Source organism: Schistocerca americana, chromosome 1 (assembly GCF_021461395.2).
Source record: "Schistocerca americana isolate TAMUIC-IGC-003095 chromosome 1, iqSchAmer2.1, whole genome shotgun sequence".
Taxonomy (NCBI): domain Eukaryota; kingdom Metazoa; phylum Arthropoda; class Insecta; order Orthoptera; family Acrididae; genus Schistocerca; species Schistocerca americana.
In genome coordinates, this window is record NC_060119.1 from 744,513,472 (window position 1) to 744,539,495 (window position 26,024).

The 26,024-nt window shown below is 45.6% G+C and overlaps 1 protein-coding gene across 1 annotated transcript in view; it reads left to right on the forward strand.

The window, feature by feature from the left end:
- The first annotated feature begins 6,705 nt into the window (after positions 1–6,705).
- The window catches only part of LOC124610962 (heat shock protein 70 B2-like), a 142,651-nt gene continuing 123,332 nt past the window's right edge, over positions 6,706–26,024 (forward strand). Inside the window, exon 1 of the mRNA XM_047140202.1 lies at positions 6,706–6,928. Within this exon, the coding sequence (XP_046996158.1) occupies positions 6,755–6,928 (174 nt within the window). The 5' untranslated portion in view covers positions 6,706–6,754. The remainder of the gene's footprint in view (positions 6,929–26,024) is intronic.

A 26,024-nucleotide genomic window follows, 5' to 3' on the forward strand; every position in this document is an offset into this window, starting at 1 on the left:
AGTTTCCACACCGACACTAGTTTGTTCGATGCAGTCTGTGTAGTTGCTAGGTACGATGTTGTTATGTTTGCTTACAGTATGCTTGTGTGTTCCTCGAGTCCCCTGCGACTTGCTAGTCAGTTAGTGCGTGACAGTCCAAGCATCAGGACGCTGGTAGTAGATGGGATTTACAAATGCAGAAAAAGCCGATATGCTCACGGGATGTGGAGAGTGTTGAAAGAATGCAGTTCGTTCTTGTACGGTGTATGCGGAAAATATCCCAATAGATGTCAACCATCTCGGCAGTTATTTGTCAACTCCTTCAACCAGTTACGTGAAAGAGGTAGTGTAAAACCTAGACGACATAAAGGAAGGAAACAAGTGACGACAGAAAAGGGAGAAATTGATGTTCTTGCTGCTGCTGTTGCAGTTGATCCGCACTTTAGCTCCCGCACAGTCACACGAGGAAGTGACATGAGTCAGGCAAGTGTCCTACGCATTCTCCATCGATATAGGCTTCATCCCTACCACATCTCTCTCCATAAAGAGCTGCATGAAAACGATTATGAGAATCATGTTTACTTTTGTACAAGAGCATTAAGGCAGGATACTCCGGATGTGTCATGAATCTTGTTTCGCGATGATGCCACATTTGCCAACCATGGCCGCCACGTGAACAGCCGAGACATGTGCTATTGGTCAGTTGACTTGGTCAGTTGGGACGTCAGCGTCCTCGGAGTGTAAACGTGTGGTGTGGGGTAGTGGATCGTCAATTCATGGGCTCGTTTTTCGTAGACGGAACACTGAACGCGCACAAGTATCGCAGCCTTCTAACAGACCATTTTCCACGGATTCTAGTGGACGTCCCTCTGCAGACTAGGAGGAACCTATGTACCAACATGATAGCTGTCCAGCCCATAGTGCACGAGGTACTACAGCATTTCTTCACGAATTGTTTCCAAATCATTATATTGGACGCAGAGGACAAGTATCTTGGCCAACCCGTTCCTCGGGTATGACACTTGTAGACCTTGTTCTGTTGAGGAAACTGAAAGACGCTGCCTACAAGGACAGACCAGCTACATCCGATGATATGTAACGACGTATTACTGCAGGCTGCTCGGACATCTCCGCTGCAGTGCTACCACGTGTGCCCCAGTCGTTCCATACCAGACTGGAAGCGTGTGTTGTCGCTGCCGGTGGTCATTTTGAACACAACCTGTGATGGCCAGCTGTCTCGTTTCTGGTCAGATTCCACATAACTAATGTACAAAGGATAGGCAAAATAGTGTGAACACCTATACCTACTTGGGAACGGTTTATTAATAAGGGATTGGACCCCCGTTTGCCCGTAATACAGCTGCGATTCTCCTTGGATACTGTCACACAGTGATTGTGTAGTCTCAAGTGGAATGTTATACCACTCTTCGATTAGAATCTCTTCTAACTCCTGTAGTGACGAAGAAGGCGGAAATCTCCTTCGCAGTCTGCGCCCAATACCGCTCACAAGCTTTCGATAATGTTCAAGTCCGGGGACTGTGCTGGCCAGGTAAGACGCTGCAATTTGGTTGCATGCTCCTCATACCACGATTGTACTGTCCTGGCTGTGTGAATGGGTGCATTATCGTCCTGAAATACGGAATCTTTGTTGGTGGACAATATTTGAATCATGGAGTGCACCTGATGAACTAAAATGTTCACATAATCGTTGTCTGCAACACAGCCTTTGAGAGTAATGATGGTACCAGCAGAATACCATGATATGGCTGCCCACACCATCACACTGATCAGCCGTCCTGGATTCATGCTCCAGTGATTGTGTAGTCTCAAGTGGAATGTTATACCACTCTTCGATTAGAATCTCTTCTAACTCCTGTAGTGACGAAGAAGGGGGAAATCTCCTTCGCAGTCTGCGCCCAATACCGCTCACAAGCTTTCGATAATGTTCAAGTCCGGGGACTGTGCTGGCCAGGTAAGACGCTGCGTAAAACACGCTTCTTTGCGTTGGTTATCATCACTAATGGTTTCGATATAGTAGATATAAAGCGTATTCGCTTATTTCTCGGCGGACAGTGTCGATAATGTTCGCCTCCGTAGCGCAGCGGTAGCAAGGGGGCCCTGGTTCGATTCCCAGCAGGGGACTGGTTGTTGTGTGTGCTTCATCACCATTTTCATCATCATTGACACGCAAGCCACCGAAGTGGCGTCAACTAAAAAGACTTGCAATACGGTGCCGAACCCCGAATACGGTGCCGAACCCCGAAGGGGATATCCCGGTCAACAAATGCCATACGATCATTAGTGTCGATAGATGCTGGTCTCGAAAATGGCTGTTGAGCTCTACAGTCACTTTAGCCGCCGTAGTTTTGTGTTGTTTTGACACAATTCGTGTTAGCGTATCACGATCTCTGTCATTCAGTTTTGATTTGCGCCCACTATTACATTTGCACTATGAAGTCTTTCCTTGTTTTGTGTAGGCTATCAAGACTGTTGAAATAGTCTCTCTTGGAACATTCAATAAGCTGGCTCTCTTTTTTACTGATGCTCCAGCTAATCGGGCCTCCACAATCTGCCCTCTTTGAAACTCTGTTAGGTCTTTCATTGCACGCCGACCTCGGCCTCTGAATGCAAATACGAAGTGTGCACTATAAGCTGCACTGATGCCTAGCCCGTACTGAACACGCACAGTCTAGCGCGTCTCGTGCCTTATCTGTGTTGTTGACCGTCAAACACAACCATCCCATTACTACCACTGTTCACATTATCTTGCGTATCCCCTGTATGTACGTGTGTGGTCGTACAAGTACATGTGTGGAAACTTTCCAAAATACGATATCTCGTACACAACTCGCACTAGAATCTTACAACAAACACTACCGACATTCTAATTTATCTTACTATTATTTTGTTAGTGTCACTAAGCATTGTTAAATTTAAAAAAGGGTATGTCTCCACAAAAAATACGCTTTCTAAGTGTTATTATGTTCTGTCTACAATACGAGCCCCTGACTACCAATCCATTCTGTGAAAACCTAACCAAGAACACTTTCCATTTCCGCAATGTTTGCGGTGCAAGTTTTATGTGATTCACACATCTTCGCAGCTAGAAATAGTGATATAATAGTACATGAGCAGTTAGCCTATAATGCAAATAATGGCCTAGCTTTTCCCGTGTTCCATACACTGCAATGTACTACGAAGATATCCAAACTGCACCGTTATCTCCTCCAAAACTTCTCTGTGAGACGTATAGGCGACAACACATCGATCAATGATGACCTTACCTGTTCCTCCAACGGACTAGCCTCATTGCGCATGGTCAGAAGAGAACATACTATCCATTACATTTCCTTCGTAGTGTCTTCAGTATTCGTAAACGCAGATGTTGTTGTCTTCAGTCCGAAGAATGATTTGATACAGCTCTCTACGACAATCTATATCGTCCATGCCCCTTCATCTCAGTGTATCCGCCACAACCGATATCCCTTTGAACCTACTTACTGCATTCAGGCCTTGGTCTCCCTCTATAATTTTAAGCCGTATAGTTGCTTCCATTATCAAACTGATAATTCCTCGTTGCCTCAGGGTGCGTCCTATCAACCGACCCATACTTAACGTAACTTCCTTTTCTGCCCAATTCGATTCAGTACCTCCTCATTCTTTATCCGATTTACCCAACATATCTTCAGCATTCTTGTGTATCACTAATTTCAAAAGCTCCTGTTCTCTTCTTGTCCTCGCTATAATATGTTTGAGTGGCGAACTACAAAAATCACAGGTATTTTAGCTGCCGTAATTGTAAGATCAATCCTCCCTTTCTGTATATACAAAAGGCAACCACTCATGATTATTTAACTATTATTAAATGTGATTAGTAAAAAACTAAGTGGTTTCCACAACAGCGCGTGTATTAGTCAACGATAATCATTGGTAAGCTGCAAACTGTATCTTTGGATGACGGGAAATTCGATTATGAAATATTACGAAGCGTAAATTGTGGCTTAAAAGCTATTTAACATTTCATTTCTAATCGGCCAGAAATAATACAAAATCAGAAACAGTGCGGATAAGTAGTAACGTCGGAAATAGGAAGTTGAAACAATAACATCCAAAGAAGTTATTAACTATCTTGTCTTCGGAAACGTAGCAACAAATGAAGGGTCAAAAGTCAACATTAATTATTATTATGAAAACCCGAAATTAGTCGCCGTTACAGTGAAGATGTTTGTAGCTGCTCCATCTGATATGCAGATATAACGAAAAGTCTGGCATATACAGTAGATGACAACATCAATATCTTACATCAGAGAAGCTGACGACAGCAGATCGACTGAGGGCGGCTACAATACGTAATCTACCCATCCAATCTTCAACATTCTTCTGTAGCACCACATTTCAAAAGCTCCCTTTCTCTTCTTGTTTAAAGTGTTTATCGCTCATGTTACACTTCCATGCATGACGACAGTCCGTACCAATACTTCCAGAAAAGACTTCCTAATATTTAAACCTATATTTGATGTTAGATGTCAGAAAATTTCTCTTCTTGTCAAACGCTGTTCTTGTCATTACCAGTCTACATTTTATAACTTCTCTATATCGGCTATCATTAATTATTTTGCTCCCCAAGTAACAAAACTCATGTACTACTTGAAGTGTCTTGTTTCCTAGTCTAATTCCTCAACGTACCCTGATGTAATTCGACTACATTCCATTATCCTTGTTTTGCTTTTGTTGTTGTTCATCTTATGTCCGTCTTTCAAGGAACTGTCCATTCCGGTTCAACTGCTCTTCCAAGTCCTCTGCTCTCTCTGACAGAATTACAATGTCATCGGCAAACCTCAAAGTTTTATTTTTTCTTTCTGAACTTTAATTCATACTCGAAATTTTTCTTGGATTTCTTTTACTGCATGCTCAATGTACAAATTGAATAATAGCGGCGACAGGCAACGGCCTTGTCTCACTCCCTTCTCAACCACTGATTCCCTTTCACAACCCTCGTCTTTTATAACTGCCGTCTGGTTTCTGTAAAAGTTGAAAAATAGCCTTTCGCTCCCTGTATTTTACCCATGCTACCTTTAGAATTTGAGAGAGAGTATTCCAGTCAACATTGTCAAAATCTTTCTACGATTCTACAAATGCTATAAACGTGGGTTTTCTTTTCCTTATCCTATCTTCTAACATAAATCGAAAGGTCAGTATTGCGTCGCGTCCATCTGCATTTCTCCGGAATCCAAACTGTTCTACCCTCAGGTTGGCTTCTACCAGTTTTTCCATTCTCCTATAAAGAATTCGTGTTAGTTTTCTGTATCCATCACTTATTAAAGTGATAGTTCGGTAATTTTCGCACTTGTCAGCAACTGCTTTCCTTTACATTTTTCTTGAAGTCTGAGGGTACTTCGCCTGTCTCATACATCTTGCACAACAGATGGAAGAGTTTTGTCATGGGTGGCTCTCCTACTTCTGACGTAACGTCGTCTACTCTCGGGGACTTGTTTCGAGTCAGGTCTTTCACTGCTTTAACAAATTCTCCTCGTAGTATTATATCTCCGATCCTATCTTGATCTATCTCTTCTTCCAGTTCTATAATACTGCCTTCAAGTTCATCTCCTTGTATAGACCCTCTATATACTCCATCAATCTTCCAAATTTCCCTTCTTTGCTTAGGACTGGCTTTCTATCTGAGCTTTTGATATTCACGCGGCTACTTCTATTTTCTCCAAAGGTTTCTCTAATTTTCCCGTAGGCGGTATCTACCTTTCTCCTAGTGAAATATGCTTCTAAATGCTTACATTTGTCTCCTAGCCATTCCTGCTTAGCCATTCTGCACTTCCTAACAATCTCATTTTTTTAGACGTTTGTATTCCCTTTCATCTGCTTCTTCTGCTGCACTTTTGTGTTTTCTCCTTTCATCAATTCAATTATTTCCTATGTTATGCAAGAATCTCTACTAGGCCTTGTCTTTTTACCTATTTGCCGCCTTCTCTATTTCATCTGTCAAAGCTACCCATTCGTCTTCTACTGTATTCCTTTCCCGTGTTATAGTCAATCGTTGCCTCGTGCTCCCTCTGAAACTCTCACCTACCTCGGTTCTTTCAACTTATCCAGGTCCCATCTCCTTCATTTCTTACCTTTTTGCAATTTCTTTAGTTTTAATCTACAGTTCATAACCAATAAATTACAGCCAGCGCCCACATCTGCCCCTGGAAATGTCTTACAATTTAAAATCTGCTTCCCAAATCTCTGCCTTACCATTATACGATCAGTCTAAAACCTTCCAGTGTCCCCAGCTCTCTTTCACGTATACAGGCTTCTTTCATGGTTCTTAAACCAAGTGTCAGCTATGGTTAAATTACCCTCTCTACGAAGCGGATTCCTCTTTCACTTCTTTCCCCCTGTCCATGTTCACCTACAATTTTTTTTTCTCTTCCTTTTCCTACTATCGAATTCTACTCCCCTATCACAGCTAAATTTTCATCTTCCTTAGCTATCTGAAACATTATTGAATGGCCAAGAGGTCAAAACCATGACGTGACAAAATTCATTAATACGTGAGCTGTACGGAGAACGAATGCCAAGTATAGTGAAATAAAGTACAGACTTTATGATGTGTGGCAGACACTGCATCTGGGATTTGGGATACGGGAGAGCGCGGGCAGCGCTGGTGGGAGGGGCGTGGGCGTGTACGGGGAGCGTTGTGCGCGGCGGCAGCGCAGTCCGCCAGCGGCCGGCACAGCAGCAGCCAGCAGCCAGCAACCAGCAGCCATCAGCAGCGACCATGGGCAAGGCAACCGCCGTCGGCATAGACCTGGGCACCACCTACTCGTGCGTGGGCGTGTGGCAGCACGGCAAGGTCGAGATCGTCGCCAACGAGCAGGGCAACCGCACCACGCCCAGCTACGTCGCCTTCACCGACACCGAGCGACTCATCGGCGATGCCGCCAAAAGCCAGGTAACAACACCAGCTGTCTTCCGCATCCGCGAGCCACCCTTCTCCGCGCACCCAGCCCTCCCTTTCGCTGTTTTTTTTTCTTTTTTTGTCAGCATTATTCTGGCTGGTCTAAAGCAGCCCGCCATTAATTCCTCAGCTACTCCCTTGCGCAAACATCTTCGTTTCAGAGAAGCACTTGCAACCTGCGTCCTCAATTACTTATTGGATATATTACAATTTCTGTCTTCCCCTATGTTTTTACCTTGTACAACTCCGTCTAGTACTTACAAGGGCCCGCCGGTGTGGCCGTGCGGTTCTAGGCGCTTCAGTCTGGAACCGCGTGACCGCTACGGTCGCAGGTTCGAATCCTGCCTCGGGCATGTATGTGTGTGATGTCCTTAGGTTAGTTAGGTTTAAGTAGTTCTAAGTTCTAGGGGACTGATGACCACAGATGTTAAGTCCCATAGCGCTCAGAGCCATTCGAACCATTCGAACTTACAAGGAAAAGCCCCCAGCGCCCCCCTCCTCAGATTTAGTGGTAGGATGGCACAATGGACAGCCCGTCAAAAACTGAACACAGATCGAGCATGAAAACAGAGAGATGGTATACCGAACTGTGAAAAAAAGAAGCAAAATATGAACAGTGAACGGTCGAAGCCCAAGATGTGAGCAATCGAGCGAATTTTCAGAACCAGGCGTCGTGGTTATGTGGTCAAAATGTGCCGGCCGGTGTGGCCGAGCGGTTCTAGGCGCTTCAGTCCGGAACCGCGCTGCTGCTAAGGTCGCAGGTTCAAATACTGCCTCGGGCATGGATGTCTGTGAGTCCTTAGGTTAGTTAGGTTTAAGTTGTTCTAAGTCTAGGGGACTGATAACCTCAGGTGTTAAGTCCCATAGTGCTTAGAGCCATTTGAACCATACACTAATACGGGAGACAGATATACATTTGTTTTAGTTCCAAAACTCACCTGGACTGTGCAATTTTGCTGGCACGGTAGCTCAGCGTGTTGGGTCAGAGGGTTTAGCTACCCTCTGTAATAAAAAAAAAAAAACTGAGTGAACGGATCAGCGAACAACCTGAACGGGCGTCATCGGACATCCGCCCCGAACAAATTCAGCGAACGGTATAGAACAAAATGAGATAAAAAAAAAAGTGTTGGGCTGCAACTTGGAAGAGCGCTGTTCAGATCTCCCTCCCTCCTCATTTTTTTTCCTCGTAAAATTGTAAACTGGTCGTCCAGTCACTACGAGTCTGTTCGCTGTATTCAAATTTGTGCCTGTGTCATGCAGTAACGTCCGTTTGCAACAGCGATGTCAAGGAAAGGACCTACCTCCTACCTGTTCTACACAAGTACCCCATGTTATGACTGTTACGTTCCGTTTATTTGTTGTTTTTATTTCTATATGAGGTCTGTGCGGAATCTGCCTGCTCTCACTATTTATCGAATTTACTTACACTGATGTGATATTCTTATCACATGACTCATTCTATAGACAGTGTATGTTATGAAACTTGCCATAACTACAGAAGGAGAACAGATGCGTCAATGACAAGACACAAAGACTGTAATATTGTGAAGAAAAATGGGTACGAGGGAGATTCGAACTCGGATCGCTCACTTTCCAGTTCAACACCGTGACCGCAAAACCACGGCGCCGTGGCTCTTCAGGTTCGCTCGCTGTTGCGCATCATGACCTTGGACCGTTCTCGTTTTTTTCTAAAGTCTTTTCTTCCATTATCAGTCACAACGTCAGAACTGCCTCTCTGTGCCTTTATCTGTCCGAAAGTCAAACTGATCGCCACTTACCAGGTCCTCAATTCACGATTTATGCGTGTGTTACGCATGCACCAGTAGCGCAGACCGCCCCTGAGTAGCCAAAGTCACTAGCGCCCACTACACTCGATTCGGAGGTGCCAATTTCGAATTCTGGCTGTCGGAGATATTCATATTACAGGAATGTGACTGACAAGGGGACAAGAAATGACGTATATAGTTTCTGTTGCCTACGCACTATTCTTTGCAACTTCAAAATGCTTCCATAATTGAAGTTGGGGATACGTTATTGGAAATATGATACTGGTTAATCACGAATGATCTCAAATACGAAATCGGCCGTACTTATTTTGGAGGGATCATCCCAGAATCCGCGTGAAGTTCTTTACAGAGAACATAAAATTTTAAATTAGGAGGGCAGATGAGTGTTTGAATCTCGTCCAGAATACTTGTTTGTTGCCCTAATCACTGTGCCACTTTGTTCGGTTCCTGTGTCCTGGGCTGATCTCAAGACTCTGGGCAGTGTGTTATCGAATGAAGAAATGTGACACTGTTCGTGATTGCTGACCCGTCGGAAAGGGTTGTTAAGTTAGGGAAGCAACTGTGCTGACATACGTTTCCGTTCCACATCATGTCGCTGCGTAGCGGTGATACGCGATATTTCACAAATGTGACAAAGTTCAGAGGTTTATCACTGATGCAAGCTTCTTCTCAGTGTACTAAACTGAATTTATGTATAAATCTTAGTCTAATCGTAAACGAACCATCTGAAAGATCTACTCACGGCGTTAGTTGGTTAGCGGACTACCGTACCATGCCAGCTGACGTATTAGTACACCACATAGTCTTTCGTACTGCTCAACTGCCAATCAGTTGATTAGTATTAGATTACTGTAACAGCATGAGGCGCATCTGTTGATGACAGCTGATTGTATCTTAAAAACATCACTTAACTCTTTTGAGATAACCACTCTGACAATATTTCTGTAGAGCATCAGTCTGCATTCCTACATTTCTTTCTCTTCTACAACCTTTACTTTTAATATGGTTCCCGGAAGAAATTTTAGATCTTTCTTCACGTATTTTGCGGTACTTGTAAACAGAATAGCGTGGTAGCGGGAAGGAGAATTATGATTTTAATGTTCAGTTGATGACTGACGCATTCGTTACAGACGGATAGCAAGTTCACGTCGGGGACGCACGTGGGTGTATATCGATTTCGTCCTTTTCATAGAAATCAATCCGGCATTTGCTTTAAGCGTTTTCTACAATGATTTTAAAACTACAGGACAGAATCCACGAGTTGGTTAGGAAAATGCGTTTCCTCCGAACAAATAAATCTCGTAACAGCCTGCGCTACACAGGGTCGAGGTGCTCTGAACAGGGCGAGGTGAATACTCGATCTTTCAACTTTGCTGACAGTCATCACGCCTGCAACTCTAGTCGTATAGCACTAGAAGCATTGACGTCTACCAGTAAAACACCAAGATCGTTACCATTGGCTACTAGTAAGTGTATTCCAAAGTAATCAGACCTCATACTGCTTAACGCGGCATCAGAATTTAATGCCGGATACTATAGATGTCTATCTGGCGTGATAGTGAAGCGCCCATAATTGTTATTGGGATGTCATAGAGCCATCTGCGTGTTTTTCATAAGGTCGTAGTACAGGAAACAGTGACTTATCCGAAAGCATGAAATTGTTCAAGGAACAATACACAACGAGAGTCTTGTAATATGGTAAGCTGAGACATGAAGCCTGAGCTTTTGGTCACATTTGGCAATGGCACGTTCACATGAGCTCAGATATTCTGTTCAGAAAAAGGCAGTCTGGCTGATGGTGAACGTCCGTTGGGCGTTTTACGGTCGACTCCGAACCACGCGGGCTAGGAATTGAGACCTATTATGAAAGGCTCGTTGGAGACGATTTGCCTCGGTTCACAAACCTTTAAAACGGTGAGATACCCCGTCGCGCAAGTGGAGCCACTTATCTGACAGGAAAAATTTGTTTCGCAGGAATCTCTGCTCTAACTGTTGAAGAAATGTCACGTCCTCACTATAGAGTTTATTTGTTTATTCACTTCTCAAATTATTTCACCTGGCAAGATCAGTCACTCTCTGTCATCTAACCAGATATCTTTAGTGAGTTTATATTAGGCGGCCGGTGTGACCGAGCGGTTCTAGGCGCTTCAGTCTGGAACCGCGCGACCGCTACGGTCGCAGGTTCGAATCCTGCCTCGGGCATGGATGTGTGTGATGTCCTTAGGTTAGTTAGGTTTAAGTAGTTCTAAGTTCTAGGGGACTGATGACCGTAGCTGTTAAGTCCCATAGTGCTCAGAGCCATTTGAACCATATGAGTTTGTATTACAATACAGCCCCACATAGTTAATGAGTTGTAATTAATGCAAGTAAGAACATACTAACACAGATGTGTGTTAGCAGGACAAAACAAATCAAATCTGGAGAATCAGTTGACTGGTTCGGGGAAGAGCGAGAAATGATAAGGCAAGAGTAGCAGAGGAGGAACAAGGCAGAGATAGGAAGGGTGCAGGAAAAGATGGATAGTTTTAACCGAGTGAGAGGAATTCTGATTCGTTGTTGACTCTATATGGAAACATGGAATCAGGTACCGAATTCATGACCTTCTTCCCAGCAGTGTGTTTTATTACGATCGGAACAGGTCTAGACGTGTGGCACGGAATGCCACTCATCTTGTAAACACACGGCATTCTCTCACACTTGTACGCTGCTGGCCATTACAATTGAAATACCATGAATGCGGCACACAACAAATGTCAACGTAGCGTGAAGTGTACTACATGCTTGGACACGCAGATGATTAGCATTTCAGTCCAGCTGCTTAAATGAGGTAGCAATAACGCCGTCTGCATTCTAGAAATAAGAAAAGATTACGCACCAAGTGTTATTGGAATGTCGGTTGTTGGTGAGAAGATTGTATTATGCCTCGTATAAAGAGGAAGTTAAGACTACGAATAGGTGTCAGAATTAGACAGCGGCAGCCTATAGAGATTGCGGTTTATCGATCCCCAGCATTGCTCCTCTCGTTGGTAAAGATCCCATGAATGTCTTGGGAATATAGACAATGAGTTCGGGAGGGCCATATGCAACGTCATACAGGATGTCAGCAGCCCTGTGCGAGTACCGCCCGAACATTTGGCGTAGACGTATTGTTCGCTCGGCCGTGCATAATCGCACCGCCACTTCACCTACCCTGAGTCAGAAAATGCACTTGTTTTTCAGCAAGACAAGTATTCGCAGGTGTTATGTACTTCTTCGTACGCAGCGGTAAGGAGAGTGGGGTACAGGTGGTGCAGAAGCTGTCGTCGTATGGTAGGTGGGCAGGAGCAGAAATGATTAGCGAACACTTAAATACAATGCACAGAAGTTTTACGTGTAGCTTTTTCCAAGCGTTACGAAGAAACTTTAGAAAAGAACAAACACCACTGGCGTCCAACTATTACAAAAGTGCTTCGTGCAGTCTGAGGCTCCTGCTACTAATGTACGAGCGAACTGTCGAAAGCTGGCTAAGACTTAAGACTGTTCAAAACTGCGACTGAGATTGGGTTATTTAGCAGCTGCTAACCATCCTATACTGCGGCGGCAGAGGGCGGTCGTAGTCAGAGCTAGCCGGTGCACAGCATTGGATCCGCCGGGTTCCCGCGCGACTGCTATCGCTGTCTGTCGGAAACGTGAGTTTCCGTTGCCAACTGTGAGACGCTGGTGAGGGTGGTATCGACATGATATCACAACAGGGACGAAAAATTCAGCACGGCGACCATTGTAACAGCTTTGCTTACGTGGTAACAGAGAGAGCCACGCCGACGTTGCTGTGGCCAAGACAGGAGTCTCAGCACGTCATATTTGGAGAGCAGTCCTGATTCAGCTTACAGCATCAAAATGAAATTATCCGTATGTAGAGGCCCCGGGAAGAACAACTGCTGCCATGTTGCATTCATCTTTGTGATATTGCCTCAGCACGTAGAGTGATGATATGGGGTGCCATTAGGTATTCAATATGATCACCTCTGGTGTGCAAGTCTGGTAATTTGGACGGCAGCCGTTAAAACTATGACGTGTTCATGCAGGTGACTGTGCCCTGTATTTGAGGTCTCCATGGTGACGCCTTTCAACAAGATAACGCAAGACCCCATCCATGTTGCCCATGCTGTCCTGGCCTAGGGTGTTAGACTGTTGCCCCAGCCTGCACGTTTTGCAGGGCTCTTGCCTGATGAAAACACTTGGCCGTGAGTTGCCGAGAGACTGGCATCTCACCAGTCACTACTAGTGGTGAATTCTAGCATGGAACTGAAACAGCACGGGATAGGGTACCGCGTCTGACCTCCTATCTCACTTCGACTCGGTGTTCAGCCAGGTTAGAGCGGCTGTTGCTCTCAGGAGTGACAGATGTTTTACATTTGGCACTTTTAACTGCTTAATCACCTACAAATTTAATGATGCCTTCTTCCTACTATACCATAAGCACAGAATGAACAAAATTTCACTATTTGTTACCCTCCAGATATTGTAATGGGCAGGAGAGTAAGTACATGGCGCTGGTGTGGGCGCTGGAGGAACTGTCGCGGCCACAGGCAGAGACAGAGCGGCGAGGACCCGCCGGCTGCTTGGTCCTGGGCCAGATCGCTGGAGCTGCGGCCAGTCGTCCGACTCGGCTATTTGCGGAAGGCGGGGGCGCCTCGCCCTTCCCCCCCCCTCCCCCCCTCCCCCTATACCCCACCACTCACCACGGCTGCCCAAGACGGCGAGAAAGCGCGACCGCGCGACCGCGCGACCCGGTGCGCTGTCCCCATTTGGTCAGGCCGCGACCGGGACTGGGGCTCCTCACATGTTACGACGGCAGGGCATTACTCTAGCAGATGCAACCACAACACGAACGAGGCTGACCTCGGGCTCACTAACAACAGCGAAACTCACATTGACACTGTTTTTAAAGATGTTCACGAAGTGGATGGAGCCTTAATCCACGATGTAGGTTAGTCTTCTCGCTTTCATGACACTGCATGATGGCGATTTCAGCTTTAAAATAGATTCTAAGAAGGAAAAAACAAAAAAAAACTACGGAGGGACCATCTGAATGGGACGAAAATCGGCGTTGTGATATCAGAGGTGAAGGTGGCTGCAGAAAGACAGACGGCGTGCATGTAAACACTTCATTTCTCCAACAAGTTACAGCGGTTACAGGTGCGCTCCTAGCGCACACCAGGGTCGACACGCGGCTTCCAATTTCCATGGGCGGGGTGAGGTGTCGGTATCCTAGACCACGGCGAAGCGCAACTGTACTGCTGCACGTTGTTTGGGAGGCTGCGAGGCGCTTCGGCGGTGCTGACGCACCTGGAGCTGAGTTGGCCGCTGGCGGTCAAGGCCTCCACGGTCCAGCTAGTGGTGGCCTGCGAAACCGGTGGTGCTGGGCGGCAGCGCAAGGCGGGGCGGCGCGACGACCCATCTTAAGAACCAGGCATACAAGCCGCCGGTTGACGAGGACGGATGTCCGCCGTACGCTGGAGTGGTTTGCCGGCTCGAACTTTGTGCCTGCTGGCTCGAACGCTGCGTGTAAACAACGGCCCCCATTATTGTACCCTGAGGTGAAAAAGTCATGGGATAGCGATATGCACATATACAGATGGCGACAGGACAATAAGTGTAAAAGAGTAATAAATTGGCGGAGCTGCCATTTGTCCCTGTGTGATTCATGTGAAGATGTTTCCGGCCTGATCATGCCGCAAGACGGGAATTAACAGACTTCGAACGCGGAATGGTAGGTGGAACTAGGCGCATGGAACATTCAGTTTCGGAAATCGTTAGGCGAATTCAATATTGCGAGATCCTCAGTGTCAAGAGTGTGACGAGAATGCCAAATTTCAGGCATTACCTCTCACTGCGGACAACGCAGTGGCAGACGGCCTTCACTTAACGATCCAGAGCAGCACCGTTTGGCCAGAGTTGTCAGTGCTAACAGACAAGCAACACTGCCTAAAATAACCGCAGACATCGGTGTGGGACGTACGACGAACATATCCGTTTCGACAGTGCAGCGAATTCTGGCGTTAATGTGCGGTGGCAATAGACGACCGAGGCGAGTGCCTTTGCTAACAGCAGGACATCGCCTGCAGCGCCTCTATTGGGCACGTGACCTTGTCGATTGGACCCTACACTACTGGAAAACCGTGGTCTGGTCAGATGAGTCCCGATTTCAATTGGTAAGAAATGATGGTACGGTTCGGGTGTGGCGCAAACCCTACGAAGTCTTGGAACCAAGTTGTCAACAAGGCACTGTGCAAAGTGGCGGTAGCTCCATAATGGTGTGGGCTCTGTTTACTTGGAATGGACAGGATCCTCTCGTCCAACTGAACCGATCTTTGACTGAAAATGTTTATGTCTGACTACTTGTTCCGAGCAACGATGGAATGCCCTATATCACCGCGTCACAATTGTTCACGATTGGTTTAAAGACCATTTTGGACAGTTACAGCGAATGATTTGACCACTCAGATCACCCGACATGAATCCCAGCGAACATTGATGAGACATAATGAGTGGTCGGTTCGTGAACAAAAACCTACACCGGCAACACTTTCTCAATTATGGACGGCTATAGAGGCGGCATGGTTTCGTATTTCGGTAGGGGTCTTCCAAAGACTTTTTGAGTCCATGTCACATCTAATTACTGCACTACGCCAGGCAAAACGAGGTCTGAAGCGATATTAGGAGGTATACCATGATTTTTGTCACCTCAGTATATGTTTGGCTGTCTGGCGGCGAAAGAATGCAGCACCAGTTTAACGCAATGCTGCATCGACGCGTGGTTCAAATGGCTTTGAGCACTATGAGACTTAACATCCGAGATCATCAGTTCCCTAGAACTTAGAACTACTTAAACCTAACTAACCGAAGGACATCACACACATCCATGCCCGAGGCAGGATTCGAACCTGCGACCGTATCGGTCGCGTGGTTCCAGACTGAAGCGCCTAGAACCGCTCGGCCACACCGGCCGGCGCATCGATGGGTCATTAACGAAATTCTTGCCACACGTTCACTTAACGTGTGGTTCTTCGACAAGTCGATCGTGTCGTCAGCCGCGTGCCTTCCGACGTTAACTGGAACATGTCCCAAATTGCCTCAGCGTCGCAGCATGCCCAACAGTAAATTATCAACAAATTCTTAATTTGTACAAAAGAAGTTTCACACCCAACATGTTTTCAAAATACGCATGTCCGAAAATGTGTTTTACGAAGAACTGAAAAAGTCTCATTGGGAACTGAACACAATGGTCAGTGATGTGATGCCCTAGTGAGAAATAATGAACTGAAAATCAGTATTTTTAAAGTAGCTAAAATGTGGTGTGAAGGTTAAAGCGGGACAAATTGCCTCTACACAACGTGTTTTCCAGTGGCTCTGCCGCATGGTCGACAGTAACAAGTAATGCCAGCATGACGACGACTATTAAGTGTACATATAGTAAACAGTACATAACTACAAATCTAATCCGTTAGTATATCTTGAGATTTAGAATTCTGACCATTTGTTGTCGACTTCTGACGAACGTAGGCCGAGCGAGGTGATTAGAACATGTCGAATGTAAAACTCTGCAATCGCTTCCAGTCAGTAGCATGTACTGGAAGAGGTTTGGGGCTAGGTCGTCCTTGACCAACCACAAAGTTCCTAAAGATCCATTTGTTTTTACAAGGGTATATCTTTTATATGTAAGCACTTAAACACCCTTGGGCTGCATATTACAGTTACGTTTAGAATCAAAGCTTTCACTTTCGTTTCTCAAATATTCAACGTACGTTCCTCCAGACGCACGACAAACATTCAAACATTGCAGTAGAATTTTTGGAATGTGTACTATCCTCGGACATCATGGATTACGTAGAAGAAAACAACTAGCTCTTTATTCTCACGGAGTAATGAGTGCTACCGACAGAGGACGTCCGATTCATCCAGAAGGCTTTTTACACTGTTCCTCACAAGCGACTTCTAATCGAAATGCGTACCTATGAAGTATTGTCTCAGTTGCGTGACTGGATGCGTGATTTCTTGTCAGAAAGGCCACAGTTCGTAATAATTGACAGAAAGTCCTCAAGTAATACAGAAGTAATATCTGGCGTTCCCGAAGGAAATGCTATAGGCCCTTTGCTGCTCCTGATCTACCTAAACGATTTAGGAGACAATCTGAGCAGTCTTCTTGTATTGTTTGCAAGTGATGCAACCATTTACCGTTTTGTAACATCATCAGATGATCAAAATGAACTGCAAAATGATTTACACAAGAGATATGTATGGTGCAAACAGTGGGAACTGATTTTAAATAATGAAAAGTATGAAGTCATCCACGTGAGTGCTAAAGGAAATCCCGTAAATTTAGGTTACACGATAAATCACACAGATCTTAAGGCTATAAACAAAACTAAGTACTAAAGGATTACAATTACAAATAATTTAAATTGGGACGATCACACAGAAACGTTGTGGGTAAACCAAACCAAAGACTGACTTGTTTGGGCAGAACACATAGAAAATTTAACAGGTCTACTACAGAGAATTCTTACACTAAGCTTTTCCGCCCTCTTCTAGAGTATTGCTGTGCGGTATTTGATCAGCATCAGATAGAACAGATGGGGGACATCAAAAAAGTTCGAAGAAGGGCAGTTCGTTTTGGATTATCGTGAAATAGGGCAGAGAGTACCACGGATATGAATCACGAATTGGGTTGGGAACCATTAAAACAAAGACGTGTTCCCACGCGACGTGACCTTCTCATGAAATTTCAATCACTATCTTTCTCCTCAGAGCATGAAAGTATTTTTTGGCACCCGTCCACATAGGGAGAAGTTATCATCATAATAAAATTTCCAAAACCGGTGAAACACATACTTTTTTATTTCCAACAGATTATACAAATACAAATTTGGAAACCTTTTCATAATGAAATAATTTCATAAAACTTTTCATCGTCTATATCGCTTCCCTAGGTGACTGAGTTTCCAAAAACGCTGGAACACACATTTCTTAATTTCTAAGCGAGAAGTCAAATACCAATTTTCATATATGTAACTTGAAAATGTTTGTTGTAGTTCTTTAGTAACTATGCATTTTCAAAAGACTTTCGCTAACTCTTTACTCTCTTACTGGTTGAATTTTCAAAAATGCTGAAACCACACTTTTTTTGACTGACAAATTAAATATCAATTTCCGTAGTTCTAGCTTCAAAATAGCCTTACTAGTCACATATTTTCAAAAATCCTTTCATCCCCTATCTCACCCCCTTAGCAGTGAAATTTCGAATAATCCTTTCTTAAACGATGCCTGCAGTATAAGATCCACACCCTCCCCAAATTTTAAGTTTCTGTCCTTAGCGGATTGGGCTGGATATTGATCAGTCCGTGAATCATTCTAGTCCTATTTCCCCCCATTAGACGCTGAATTTCCAAATCACGTATTTTTTAAAATTTCTAACTGAGATCCCAAAAACCAATTTTCGTAGTTCTAGCTTCAAAATTGGTTAATAGCAACACATTTTCAAAAAGCTTTTCATCCCCTATTTCATACCACTACAAATTTCAGGTTTCTGTCTTTAGTGGTTGGGTATGGGCGATGATCGGTAGGTCAGTCAGGACATTGCCTTTTATACACAGGATGAACATTAATAAAACCGACATAATGCAGGGACGGATTGCTGACTGGAAATGGTGGAAAGAAGGCCCATGGTCATATGCCCGGAAATGCATCGTTGCCACGGTAGGTGGCACTGACGGATGACAAGTACTCTGATCACATGCCGTGTGCTTCTTATGTGTTGCAGGCTGAGTGATTGACGTAGCGTACTGTAAGCAGCAGAATGGTCGGGTACTCATGTCGGGAACAAGCCGGGATAGTGTTTGTGTACGGCAAAGCAGGTGGAAACGGTCGAGAAGCAGCGTGGCTATGCCAAAACAAGTACCCTCACGGACACCCACCACATTACACTACACTTCAAACCCTTTTTGGGCGTTTGTGTGACTATGGGTCCTTTCAGACAGACGAACGTGCAGGGACGCAGCGTACTGTGCGAACAACCGATTTGGAGGACCTTGTTCTACAGGATACTGCGACGAATTCTGGTACAAGCTCCAGGCAAGTGGCTCGCCAACTTGGCGGAAGCCAAAGTACAATTATGTATATCCTGCATGTAAACTGCCACTGTTCCTATTAACTGCAACACACAAGGAACTCACGGCACATGGTCAGAGGAACTGTAATTCATCAGCGCCATTTACCGTGGCAACGATGCATTCCCAGATACATGTTCATCGGACCTTTTTTCTTCCAATTCCAGTCAGGAATGCGTCCCTGCAGTTTGTCGGTTTTATTAATGTTCAGCCTGTACAGACATTTGACGCACTTTTGAATGCTGTTCGAAATGATGCGTAGAAGATGAGATGCTCGTTTGTTAGCGGCGTATGAAGACCACTGAGTGAAATTCCACCAGCTCTTGTAGTCTTTGAAATTCTAGGTTTAACCTTGAACTTTAAATGCGCAACCGGTACCACATTTACCGAACCAGTTGATCATCCAGGACCTCACGCCTGATGAACTCCAAGATGAACGCGATATTCTAACGGCCGTTGCCGCTTCCAAACAACGATCACCTCTGACTGGCCCTCACCTTATGTCCCCAGCGGAAAACCAACGGATCCTCCAGCGGCAGCGTGGGCAGTCGGCTCCAGGTTTGGATGGCATCTTAAACGAACACCTCCTCTGGCTCCCACACAAGCCGCTGGTCTTATTTACCAGTATCCTGAACCGCTGTCTACAACTCACATTTTTCCTCCACAGTGGAAGCAAGCCAAAATGACTGCCATCCCCAAACCCTCGAAGGATCCAGTGGTCCTTACTAACAAAAGGCCAATTAGCCTTCTGAATACCATGGCTAAGGTTCTAAAATCATTGATCCTGCATCGCATTTCCCAGCCTCTGGCGGTGGCTGCGACAATCCGTCCGGAACAGTTTGGATTCGCTTCACACCTGTCGGCCAAACTCCAAGTCCTTAGGATCACAGAACATGTCAGCAAGGGCTGTAACTCCACCATGTCGACGCCAGCGGTTTTCCTGGACGTGCAAAACGCGTATGACAAGATCTGGCAGGACAATCTTGTGTACAAAATACTGACACAGACGACTATGCCCGACATCTATGTGAAGATCGTGGATAATTTCCTCCACGGTAGTACTTTCTTGGCTACTCAGCAAGGCCATCGCTCTAGCTTACGTCTTCTATCCTTTTTGACATTTATATTAACGATATGCCAGTCCTCCCACACTGCCACATGGCGTAATACGCCGATGATACGGCGCTCTATACAACCGGCCGCGACACAGACCAGCTCATTGCTCACCTCCAGAGGCAAGTGGACGCAACAGGGACCTGGTGTCGTTCCAACAAGATTGCCCTCTATGCCACCAAAACTACGGCAGTCTACTTCACTAAACGGCGCCCCATCCTCCGCCACAACATCACTATTGCAGGCGTCCAGGTCCCATGGTCCCCTGATACCAAATACCTAGGTGTCTGGGTGGATAAAAAACTGCTCTTTCATCGCCAAGCAGAATATGTGACCCAAAAAGGACTCAAACTGTTAAAAGCGTTGTACCCATTGTTCACCAGCAGGGACACCAAGCTCCAGCTATATTGGATGGTTGTCCACCCTTCCATCACCTGTGTCTCCACTGCGTGGGCTACGATTAGTGCCTCCTGGATGCAGACCCTCCAGGGCCTGCTGAATAAGGTGCTTTGGTCGAGCCTGCATGCCCCTCGCCTCACGAGGATAGTTACCCTCTACGAGGAAACGGACATGGCCACTCTCAAGACGTCCATGCGAGAGAAGGCAAGGTGTCTCTATGCCAAAGTAGAAGCCCTACGAGACACAGTCGCTGCTTTACGAATCATTAGCACCATGACACCCCGGCACTGGTACCGACACTCTGTTCCTCTTACCATCCCTTGAGGACTTCGACCATAGCCTTCTTACAGGCATTCATGCAGCGTTAGTATTGACTTGATCACTCTATGGGTGTCAACTATCGTAAACCACCAATGTTGTTCGTCGTTATGTTATCTCTTGCATGCAACCTGAACTTCCACAGTCGGAGGGTAGTATGGGACTTCAGGTCCCACTGCGATACATTCAAAGTGCACTCCAATGATGTCTTTGGACTGGCATCACTGTGGAATGGAACAGTTTTACCGTCCACCAACACAGTAAGACTGTGAGAAACCGGTGAAGCTGTGTTTCAACATCCCACAAAAAAAACCCTCAGTTGTCGTACGTCATTTCGAGCCTCATTCAAAGGCGCGACAACTGTACCTCTAATCTGTTTCCTTTGTTACTTATATATTGACGACTTCACAAAATATTTGACCGTTCCTTTTCATTTTTTTAAAATTTTGTAATTTTGTTCAGAAAGCATGAAACTGATATATTTAAATAGCGATCGGTATTCTCTTATTAGTAACAATATATGGATCAAGAGAAAGCAGAGAAGTTGCAATTTTGTTTGTGTTCCCGGTCGCGGAGCATGGGGTAACGGTAGTTATGGAATATTTGTCCCTTTTGCTCTTTTGACACGGACCCTTTCGTTCCATCTCAACATTGGGGTGAGGATGACCTCAGATGGTTAAGCGATTTTATTTTTTACACCCGATGGCGGAACTTAAGTGTTCCGAGACCGGTCGTGTTCCCAATAAAGTATTGTGTATTAAGCAACTGTCCTGTGGTTTCTTCAGTTTTCAAAATGCAATTTATACTGTGATTCTGACGCTTTTCTACGAGTATATTTCATTTACACAGCTGTGAGCTACTGTTCGTGGAATATTTCAGTTTTCCCTCAAATCACTAAATAAGTAGTTCTTAATTATCAGGATTAGTTTCAAGTAATTAAGCATTTTTTTTCAGAACAAGATCTCACGCTGGTCAGTTTGGTACCTCATTTGTCCATTTCCCACTCTTCGTTTGGATATCAAACTTCGGAGAATAATCCATTGTCTTATTTCTAGGGGACCTTGTTTCTCTCCTCTCAAACATTTTATCGAAAAGGTAGCTGATGTCTTACAGGATTACGGACTGAGATAGAGCAGTGGTAAGACACTGGACTGGTAGACGGGGGGACGGGCCGGAATAGTTTCTTTGAGAAGGTGAGGTCGACTTCCTTCTCAATGCTTTCCCAATCTGAGCTTCTGCTCCGCCTCTGACGACCTTCTCGTCGACGAGACGTTAAACTCTTAGTTTTCGTTCCTTCATTCTTACAAAATCGGAGCGTAAGCGAAGTCGTGTCATTTTACCTCGTACCTCAACACGACCGCGAAATCGAAGTTGCGCAGCACACATGTGGGACAGGCGAGTCTATTTTTAAGGAGACTGTCCCGAGCGATTAATAAGTTGGCGGACGCCTCCGCTGGCGGACTCCACGTGTTGGCACGCACCACGGCCTGGCGGGGTCACCGTACACTGGCTGCCACTGCTGCAACCTACTGCTCTCTACGTAACAGCCACCTCTCGTTAATGCAGCGTCTCCCATCTCCTGAACGCGTGAGGCCTGATTAAGGGAAGAACCCGAATGTGCTTGAAGGAGTCGACTGTTAGCGTTAGAACACCTAAAAAAATGTGTGTCACCCCTTACTTAAGCGACACCTCTTTAAGCGCAGTTTTCTGATCGAAATACGTGTACTGTCTCAGTATTTTCATTTAACAGCGTAATATACTGGTTTACATAGAGAATAATCCCTAAAACAGTAAGGATAGAAGCCCTTTCTAGGAGAAAAGAATGTGTTGTTAAGGTTGTAGCGCACCGTAATCCTGTCACATGCATACCGGCGGCGCTATGGTACGCTTGTGTAATCGATATACAATGAACAACTGCTTGTTTCAAAGTTAGATTGTAGGCGGTGTTGTGTGAATGACAAAGGACCGTGATGTAACGGTTTTGGTCGAGTGATGTAATGTAATTGCCAAATGATGTAGTATACTGGAAGAAGTGCGTATTCAGACGAACGTGTCCTGATGGTTATTCGCCTGATCTTCTGCCGTTCATTTCCCTTTGGTGCAACTTTTACACGTTCATGTTCTTCTAGCTGTTACTGATTTTTGGACTTTCAATGTTGCTATTATTTTTGGACTTGCAGTGTTGCTAAAAGCTTGATTATTACTCGTAACGTCAGTCAGCTTCAACACACAAAAACATTATCATCCTTTATTGGAGTCTCTGATTCAACGACTTTATTTTATTTCGTCGAAGTAAAAGTTCTGTGGGAAACCGAGAACTAACTTGAACTATTTAATAACACCATTTTTTATATTACGAGAATATTTACAAAATTGTATGTCCTTCAAAATAGTGTCCATCAGATCCACTTACTCCAAAGTTTCAGCCCATTGGCTCGAACTGTTTTTGCAGTCGTCCATAGTAATAAATATAAATACTTCTAACTCATTTATTTGCTTAACATGTGGTCGTATATTCAATACTATGTTTTATTATCATAAGCGATAATCGTGGTCTGTGCAGTCCCGTGAAGCTTTTACGTGTTTTATGGAACAACCCAACAACGTTAAAGAGTATATACACTGACAGTTGTGGCAAATGCTACACAATGCATCACAAGTCCGGTATTTATCTAATTTTATGGAGACGTTCATCGCTTAATGGATGTTAAATGATTAAACTTTCATTCCACACGGAACTTAAATCTGTCACCAACATCAGTACGACGTGTGATCCAACGAGCACGAGCAAGTTCTCACATTCGTCGTGGCATGGACGCAAAAGCCTAAAGAAATATGTAGCCATGGCTGAAACGCATGTTGTGCTGTGTTTCATGAGAATTACTTGCTGAAGGCTGTACGAAAGTATACATCATCTGATCGAAAGTACTCGGACACCTGTTGGGGTGCGGGTCAGGGATTTTCTCTGCTTCGTGATGACTGGATGTTGTGTGATGTCCTTAGGTTAGTTAGGTTTAAGTAGTTCTACGTTCTAGGCGACTGATGACCATAGATGTTAAGTCCCATAGTGCTCAGAGCCATTTGAACCAATATGGGGTGCCTCTACACTTCGTCTTTATCACGGCTTGATCTCTGCTGGAGACACTTTCAATCACGTGTCTGTATTCCTGTGGAGGAATGGTACCCCATTCGTCCTCAAGAGCCGAAACCAGAGATGATAGTGATCGTGGATGCCGGGATCTGGAGCGAAGTCGACGTACTAACTCAACCAAAAAGTTTTTCATTCGACTCAGGTCGGCATTCTGGGCAAGATAGACTATTCCAGGAATGTTACTGTACACAGAGCGTTGCCTCACAGGTGCTGCTTTATGACAGGATCCATTATCATATTGATATTAAGTCATCGTCTCCGAAATATTCTTCTACTGTAAGCAGTACACAGTACTATGAAATGTGTTCATATCCTCCCGCCTTTAGCGTTTCATTAAGCGCAATAAGGAGATGACCCCTAACCACGATAAAAAGCACATGCAGTTAACACCACCACCTCCACACTTCACTGTTGGCACTACGCGTCTTGGCAGGTAACGCTCTCAAGTCATTCGCCATACCGAAGCCCTTCCATTGGATTTCAGTCTTATATACACTCCTGGAAATTGAAATAAGAACACCGTGAATTCATTGTCCCAGGAAGGGGAAACTTTATTGACACATTCCTGGGGTCAGATACATCACATGATCACACTGACAGAACCACAGGCACATAGACACAGGCAACAGAGCATGCACAATGTCGGCACTAGTACAGTGTATATCCACCTTTCGCAGCAATGCAGGCTGCTATTCTCCCATGGAGACGATCGTAGAGATGCTGGATGTAGTCCTGTGGAACGGCTTGCCATGCCATTTCCACCTGGCGCCTCAGTTGGACCAGCGTTCGTGCTGGACGTGCAGACCGCGTGAGACGACGCTTCATCCAGTCCCAAACATGCTCAATGGGGGACAGATCCGGAGATCTTGCTGGCCAGGGTAGTTGACTTACACCTTCTAGAGCACGTTGGGTGGCACGGGATACATGCGGACGTGCATTGTCCTGTTGGAACAGCAAGTTCCCTTGCCGGTCTAGGAATGGTAGAACGATGGGTTCGATGACGGTTTGGATGTACCGTGCACTATTCAGTGTCCCCTCGACGATCACCAGTGGTGTACGGCCAGTGTAGGAGATCGCTCCCCACACCATGATGCCGGGTGTTGGCCCTGTGTGCCTCGGTCGTATGCAGTCCTGATTGTGGCGCTCACCTGCACGGCGCCAAACACGCATACGACCATCATTGGCACCAAGGCAGAAGCGACTCTCATCGCTGAAGACGACACGTCTCCATTCGTCCCTCCATTAACGCCTGTCGCGACACCACTGGAGGCGGGCTGCACGATGTTGGGGCGTGAGCGGAAGACGGCCTAACGGTGTGCGGGACCGTAGCCCAGCTTCATGGAGACGGTTGCGAATGGTCCTCGCCGATACCCCAGGAGCAACAGTGTCCCTAATTTGCTGGGAAGTGGCGGTGCGGTCCCCTACGGCACTGCGTAGGATCCTACGGTCTTGGCGTGCATCCGTGCGTCGCTGCAGTCCGGTCCCAGGTCGACGGGCACGTGCACCTTCCGCCGACCACTGGCGACAACATCGATGTACTGTGGAGACCTCACGCCCCACGTGTTGAGCAATTCGGCGGTACGTCCACCCGGCCTCCCGCATGCCCACTATACGCCCTCGCTCAAAGTCCAGCAACTGCACATACGGTTCACGTCCACGCTGTCGCGGCATGCTACCAGTGTTAAAGGCTGCGATGGAGCTTCGTATGCCACGGAAAACTGGCTGACACTGACGGCGGCGGTGCACAAATGCTGCGCAGCTAGCGCCATTCGACGGCCAACACCGCGGTTCCTGGTGTGTCCGCTGTGCCGTGCGTGTGATCATTGCTTGTACAGCCCTCTCGCAGTGTCCGGAGCAAGTATGGTGGGTCTGACACACCGGTGTCAATGTGTTCTTTTTTCCATTTCCAGGAGTGTAGTATCATTCATCGCTCCAAATGACTCGTTTTCAGTCATCTACTGTCCAGTGACGTCTCCCTTTACTCCAAAAGAAGCGTCACTAAGCACTACAGAAATGCGTGGGTACTCAACGATTCAACCCTGTTCTGTTCAACTAGTTACGCATAGTCACTGTGCTAGCCGGACTACTGATGTCACTTTACAAGTCATGAATGATTCATTTCGCTGATTTCGTGCGATTCTTTATAACCGCCTTTTTCAATGCTCGACGTCTTC